Source organism: Trichomycterus rosablanca, chromosome 8 (assembly GCF_030014385.1).
Source record: "Trichomycterus rosablanca isolate fTriRos1 chromosome 8, fTriRos1.hap1, whole genome shotgun sequence".
Taxonomy (NCBI): domain Eukaryota; kingdom Metazoa; phylum Chordata; class Actinopteri; order Siluriformes; family Trichomycteridae; genus Trichomycterus; species Trichomycterus rosablanca.
Window position 1 is genome coordinate 38782066 of NC_085995.1, and position 7571 is coordinate 38789636.

The window sequence follows — 7571 nt, forward strand, 5'->3', positions numbered from 1 at the left end:
AATTTTTATATTTAGTTTATGTTTTGAACAATAATCTATTACAAGATTCTAACTCCAATCTGCATTAAAAATCTTATCTGACTTACTTAGAACGTTTTGATGAATGACCTTAAAGCAAACATGTTTTAATATATTAATTAATATTATATATCATATTATATTTATTAATATATATGTAATAATATAATGAATTATTTTCCATTATTAATGTTTCTTCTTTTCTTGTTATAAATAAATATAAAGGATCAACAATTAAAGTACTAAAGTAAGGAAACAAACATCGTCCTGTTATAGGCGTAAATGTCATTTCCATCAAAACCTTTCCTGGTATTTCTACTTTTAAGAATTGTTTAACTGTAGCGACAAATATATGCTATGCTTACTCCAAAACAATAAATAAATAAAAAATAATTTTGTGTTTTTCTAAATAAACAATAAAAAAAAATGTCAAAACATTTCACCAGAGATGGTGTTTACATTATCAATTGCTAATAATCAGAAGATTATTTTTTATATTAGATTTGTGATCATTTGCAAATGATTACAGTTGTGTCTTTTTAAACTAAGTAAATCACTGACACAGCCAAACATAACCGGTGCTCTTGAAGCATCAACTGATGTTTATGTATTATAATACTTAAATACTGAACACAATTAAATGACAGATATCTAGGAGAAACAGCTGATGTAAACAATAATGCTAAATAATGATAAAAATTCGCTTTGTGCTTTTGGGAGAAGAATATTTTGTGACCAAAAAAAACCCTGAACATATTTGAACAAATACATTCTAGCGTCCATAATAAAATAATCCAGTATCTCTAACTATGACTATTAATTAGAGGACTATGTGATGATCATCAACCTTTAAAAAGCTAACGTTATAGCATTATATGGCTGTCCATATTTTAAAATAATAACTATGTATAACATTACATATTTTGTAATTTTGCTATTTTCACCTAGAAAATACTCCACTACAGCAACGCTGCATACAGCCTATAACCAATACAGAATACTAGCTTTTACTTCACAGTATAAACCAGACTGTTTACTCTATTGTACCCGAGAAGCTTTTTTAAAAATCATATAGTGTTTACATTTATATAGTTAATATTTCATGTCCTTTTATTTATATTTTATGGTAAGAGTTTTGTGCTTAGGTAGATTAGAACCAGCATGATCTAGGTTGAATGAATTACCTTGAAAATTGACTAAATGTATTTCTATTGTGCTATTCAAAGATAAAATAAATGACTGTATACACACAAAATAAAGCAAATAAAAATTTGGAAATGTAAGTACAGTACCTAAATATTGATTTAGTGAATTAAGGTAAACCTGAATTTAGTTAGAAAATTCTTTTTATGCAAAAATTACTATTGTACATTAGAAACGTGTAACTCTGAACAGGTCTCTTGTGTTTGAGACATTCGCCTGATATGAAGAGCCAATGATCCCTGGGAGCTTGTGTTGCTTTCCAAGGTGCTGAAACCAACCAGCAAACTTCCTTCTATTCCTTCTATTTGGTGTCTTGTGACCGTACTTTTATATTTGAATTATTCAAGTTATTGAAAACTATTTAATAATGTAAAACTACCACTATGCTGCACACAGGGCACCATTAAATGTGGCCACAAAACAAGTACATCCAAGCAAGCCGTCGCCTAGTGGTTAAGGTACTGGACTAGTAATCAGAAGGTTGCTGGTTGCTGGTTCAAGCCCCACCACTGCTAGGTTGCTTCTGTTGGACCCTTGAGCAAGGCCCTTAATCCTCAATTGCTCAGACTGTATAGTGTAACAGTAATGTAAGTCGTTTTGGATAAAGGCGTCTGCTAAATGCCGAAAGAGTAAAAGTAAACACTAATGCACTAATGCACACACATAAGCCCACAAAAAATAACCCTTTCATTATATGGATTTGTGCTCATGGCTGTATACTAAATACTCAACCAATAAACGTGTCGAATTAAAATTCAACTGAGCCCCTTTCAGTCTGAATTCATTCAGTGTTACACTGCCGACAATTGCTTCTGTGCTTAATTACCTTCGATGCAGTGAAATGTGTGATTTGCTTATATTTGATAGCCTGCATGTGAAGTGACCTCTAAAATTGTGTTAAATGAGTTAAATATTGTTAACATGAAATTCTAACCTAGGAAAAAGGACCTAGGTTAATAAAAAGTCGTGCAAGATGTGCAACAAGCTAAAAACAAAAGAAAAGAAGCAGGACCAGTGTGATTTTCATCATTATTATTGTTTTTATCATTACCAACCATGTCAATGGTACACCTGAAAAACTATGTGCACATGTAGAAATATTTCCTTCTTAAATATAAGCATCCATTACCTACATATAAATAATTTTCGAATCCTGGACAAAACGAGTTACATTATGTTCACAAAATAGATGAAATCATTATTTAAAAAAATAAACAGAAAAGACAACATGCAAAAAAAAAAGAAAAGAAATAAATACAATGTGCTGCATCCATTTCTTTTTTTCTCTGAAATGAATTTGCCAGTGGTAGCTTGGTAAAACATTTAAAAGACTGAACTACGAGGGGCGATATGGTGTCTATGCTTGTCTAGGACGATATTATACGTATTAACACTATACAATTTGAGCCACAAAAAACACAGCCGTAGAAAGACACACAAAACGTTTAAGTATTCCTGTCAACAGTGAAATATGTACGTTTGTGCCATTTCATGTATAATTTACCGTAGATCCATAGATATTTAGATGATTTTTTTCCAGAACCCCTGGCTCCAAGGCTTTTGTAACTTTATATGTAGAAATATATAACAGAGGCAGTAATCTGTGTGTACAGACATGTCATAACTTACGGTACATGAAGGTTTAAAAGTCGATGTAAACAAACAGGAGTCGTGTTCGGACGAGTCCGTGGTGAAACACTCTGCAGTCTATCAGTCATTTATATCTATCAGAAATCGTATACCGACCACCACAACTATGTAACTAGAAGAGAAAAATGAGGTCAAAATGAACATGATGATTATAGCTTGGACTAAGGTAAAGTCTGAACGAGATCATCATCATCATCATCATCATCATCCAGCTCGCTGTGTAAACGAATGGCTATTGAAAGAAGTCAGATGATGGAGACCAGCGCTGGGTCCCCACATTTTATTATTTTTCAGCAGAGAGCAGAGAAAATGGGTCTCCCTTATTATTTTGGCATTCCTCCATTGAAGAGTCAGTGATCAGTCCGTTTGATTTTTCTCATCATCATCATCATCAGTCTTTCTCTTTCTGCTTTGACATCTCGGCCTCTTGGTTTAGAACATGCTGGTCTTTACTAAAGTGGCTTTGGCTCCGTTCTGTCTCTGTAAAGATGACAGCACGCTGGCGAACGGTCCTCCCAGAGAGTCCGGAATTGAAGTGATGGTGCCCGGGGCGGATGGCCAGCCCTGACTGGGTGCTGTGCCTCCCATGCTACCCACCGTCGTCTTGACCTGCTCGACTGGTCCGATCCCGCTCGCGCTGACCTGTAAGCCGCCAGTCGGACTCGGACCACCGCAGGTCGATATAGGGTTCGGGTTGGGCCCGGGGCCTCCTGTGCTGTCAGGGTCGGTGGCTTTTGACTCTTTGCTGTCCTCCTCTCGAGCGTCTGATTTCTTTCCAGTGCCGTTTTTGGCTGCTGCGGCTGCGGCTGCGGCTGCGCGCTCCTGCTTGCGGAACTTTGCGCGTCTGTTCTGGAACCAAACCTGTACAAAAGCAGACGTGTCAGTATACTCATCAAATCACAACCTATTTTTTATAACATGCAAAAATTGTGTGTTGTATAGATGTGACAAAGACATATACGTATTCAAACTGTTTTGTTTGCTTGGAATTAAGTGGTTACATTTAATTATGCATAAAATAATGCATACAACTACATTTTGATCTTTACAACTATAAAGGTATTATTAAATATTTATGCACCTGCACTGTGTCTAATACATCAAACGAAATCTTTAAGCTTAAGATCTATTTCATACCAAATTTATCGCCTATCAAGCATTATTAATTCACTATATGTACCTGCATACTGGCTATATTATTATTATTATTATTATTATTATTTTATTTATTTATTTATTCCTCATGGAAAACCAGAAAATAAGCAGCTTTTGTTTTTACTATTATTTATAAAAACACAATGTGCTTTTGTCTGAATAGAAATACATAATTTTGCATTACTATGTGGCTTTAGTTTGGCCATATTTATATTAATTTACACAGTTACCACTATTCAAATGATTAAAAACATAAAAGCTATTCATGTAAATAACGAAAAAAGGGGCTAATGTTTTATAGTTTCTTACATATATAATGTTTTTGCTTGTATAGATAGATTTTTAGAAGTAGTGATAAATGTATTCTATATAAATATCTGTTGTCTTATCATATTATTTACATAAGCGCTAAATAAATATGCCCAGAACCGAAATTGTAGTTACAAGTGTACTTATAATTAGCTAAAGATGAGATGACTAGAGTGCAGGTGATGCAATGATGTATATTGTAAACACATAAAGCTATAAAGGTATTAGTATAAATGCGCAAAAACAGACAGTGGATGGGTTTGGTATACTATTGTTAATTAAATATATACTGTATTTTGTTTGTAAGGACATTAAGACACATTGCATAACAGTGCATATTTTGGCTAACCACTGGTTATATACGTTTAAACGTAATTTAACTTGTAACTAAGTAAAATATGTACTTCTTGTTTTAAAATGTTTACAATATGTTGAAGATGTGAAGAGAGGTGTAAAGTTCTGTGCTTAAATTACTAACATGAAACGTTTTCTATTGCTTTAAGATTGTGCATAGGCTAAAGTATCACATGTTTATAAAATTAAGTTAATCTAATAAGCATCATTGCATCATCATGCACCCATGCGCTCCATTATAATAAAATAAATCTATAAGATGATCTATATTAAAATGTTCAATTTATTTAAATATCCTTATAAGTATGAAAGTATATTTAATGTACTGATGCATTTAGTACAAAACTGTGCAGAATGTAATTTAGGTGTAGTAGGCAGGTGTAGTTCAGTATGCACCTGTACTCTGGCCTCGGTGAGATCGATTTTTAACGCGAGCTCCTCCCGGGTGTAAATGTCTGGATAGTGCGTCTCCGCAAAAACGCGCTCCAGCTCCTTGAGTTGCGCGCTGGTGAAGGTGGTGCGGATCCGCCTCTGCTTCCTCTTCTCGTTCAAGCCTCCGTGATCGGTGAAGAGCTTGTAGGGAACTGTCAAAAATACAAAGGTACACATTCAGTATGCAGTGCGCCATAGGATGCACCTGTCAAAATAGTTCAAAACTCTTGCTGGATGTTTTAGATCAAAAGTGCATTTCAGGAAAAAAAAGAAACTTCAGTAAAAATCAAAGATGCTTGCATGAAAGTTTGAGAGAGGGACGATCTGATAATAAAGTTTATTTTATGAAATCCTAACTCGGTTGTAATCTTGTTATCTGCAAAACGCAGTTAATTGAATGTTATTGGATGCAGGATTGGAAAGTTGTCATAAATGTTGCTATAACTTCAATCCAGTTCCAATAATGAGCTTAAGTCCTCGATTATTTCATTATTTTTGAAGGTTTATGTCTCGTCGCAAAGTAAATAAATTATGCCTATCATTTTGGCAGCTTAAGATAATTCCGTTGGCGGTTAGGGTGTGACTGGGATAGTGTAACCCCGTAACCGAATTACCGCTTGCCTGCAATCGCTTCTAACGTGATAAATTCTTTCATTTGTGTAAGCAGATTTCGTTTGGTAAATACTAAACACATTTCCATTTTCAAATGCAATCAAGCCGTCCTGGGCTATATACCAGGCTGGGATCCACTCAGGCTCGGTTATGAGTCCTAAAACACAGACTTACCTGCGGCGTACGGACTGCTCTGGTGGTCCCGTAGCGTGCCCAGGCTGCATGATCCCGGGGTCAGAGATGGGCATCCCGAGGTGGCACCAAAAGTGGTCCTGATCGGGTTGTATTGGAAGCCACTGGCCTGACTGCACGAGCTGAAGTCCGCGTAGGCTGACGCCAGGCTCGATGTGTCCATCCCGGCCATACAGGACTCGTAGGCAGAGGAATTGAGGTATGAATACTCCATTTTATACATTGGAAAAGGCTCTGTGTAGAAGGAAAGCTGCAGTTCCAAAAAGAAAGTAAAAAAAATGGTATATGCACACACACACACACGTCAGTTCGATGGCGAGGAGTGCATGGAACAAAAAACAACCAAAAACACAAGCGGTGCTGGGGAGCTTGATGTTTTTATGACTAGTTTGAAGGAGAATCTTGCGGTCGGTGGTAGATGTGCACTGCTCGGCGCCTGCTCCAAAACTGCCCTCCTTTATAGGAGCTGAGCCTTGTTTTATGAAAAGCCTCCCAAGGAGCCGCCTAGCCCCAGGTCTCTAGAGCATATAGTCCTCATAATAAACTTGGCTCTTTCCGCTTGGACAATAGCACCGCGTTTGGGTCTTATTGCTAGCGCTTTTTTACATGACAATAACTCATCAGTCTATTGGGCTGGCACTGGGGGGATCGGGCTGTCCAACCTCCCTATCATTGATCCCCTGCATCTCTAATTAGAATTTAATACCCCACCATTACGCGCCAGCCACCCCCCCCTTCCCCACCACCACATACACACCCCTCCACAGTGCACAGCCCTCTCCGTTCAAACCGCCATCTTGCCCTTTAATTCAATCACACCACTTGGAAATAATGAAAGTTGGGTGACGATTCTCCCTGATCCAATTTTCCCCGAGCTTTTAAGCCTTTTAACCGACCGTACACCTTGAGCTGAATTTTCGATAGCGTGTCCCCTGTCTCTTTCTCTCTCTCCTACCGCTTCTCCTTATCTCCATCTTTGCTGTTTTACTGGATTCTTTTTGGACAAATTGTGCATTTTTAGAGTCTGTAGTTGCCAGGATAAATATCTCATGCGTATTTTAGTAGACGCTGTGGTAAACGCAATGGATAAATGCGCAAATTATACATCCAATTATACAATACAATTATACAATTATACATTATTATTATTATTATTATTATTATTATTATTATTATTATTATTATTATAAGATATTATTAAATAGATAAGCTTACATTTTTTTCCAGCGTCTAAAACAATTTAATATCAGATTCGGCTAACTCGGTGTCCTTCACTTGCTTGGTGCGGTGGGTTTTACGCAGCCAAGTAATTTGAGAATCATGTTCTAATTGGTTTTATTGCAGTAAGGCTATTATTTTCGTTAAAGGGCAAATAACATTTCGGTAATGAGAGTAACAAACTCGTAAAATAATCATCGAGCCTCTTATCTTCATATTATTGCCCAAATGCTTAATTTTGTTACGGTAACAAGTTGCTCGCTTGTTTTTGCGCGCTTTACTTGCGTTCGCCTAATAAAATTATTGATTCGCAACTGAAGTAGCCTATACACAGCTTTACAATTATTTTAGCAAGTGCTAAAGGGGGTGTCATCCATACTGACATATCAAATTAAACCAATTTAATACTACTAATAAAAAAATAAATT

General features: G+C 36.3%; 1 protein-coding gene across 1 annotated transcript; it reads right to left on the reverse strand.

Moving 5' to 3' along the window:
- Nucleotides 1-3030: 3030 nt before the first annotated feature.
- On the reverse strand, nucleotides 3031-6148 carry phox2bb (paired like homeobox 2Bb). Its single transcript, XM_063000166.1, has 3 exons — nucleotides 5908-6148; nucleotides 5086-5273; nucleotides 3031-3732 (listed from the first exon to the last, which is right to left on the reverse strand). Exons 1-3 carry the CDS (start codon nucleotides 6146-6148, stop codon nucleotides 3304-3306), a joined length of 858 nt encoding a protein of 285 aa, XP_062856236.1. The 3' UTR covers nucleotides 3031-3303.
- Nucleotides 6149-7571: the final 1423 nt, after the last annotated feature.

Excerpts from the sequence above, each read along its gene's own strand:
- phox2bb (XM_063000166.1), bottom strand. The coding sequence starts at position 6,148 with ATGTATAAAATGGAGTATTCATACCTCAATTCCTCTGCCTACGAGTCC. Across the intron at positions 5,274-5,907 it reads GAGCAGTCCGTACGCCGCAG|TTCCCTACAAGCTCTTCACC; the intron begins GTAAGTCTGTGT and ends TATTTTTGACAG. Across the intron at positions 3,733-5,085 it reads TCACCGAGGCCAGAGTACAG|GTTTGGTTCCAGAACAGACG; the intron begins GTGCATACTGAA and ends GCTTTTGTACAG.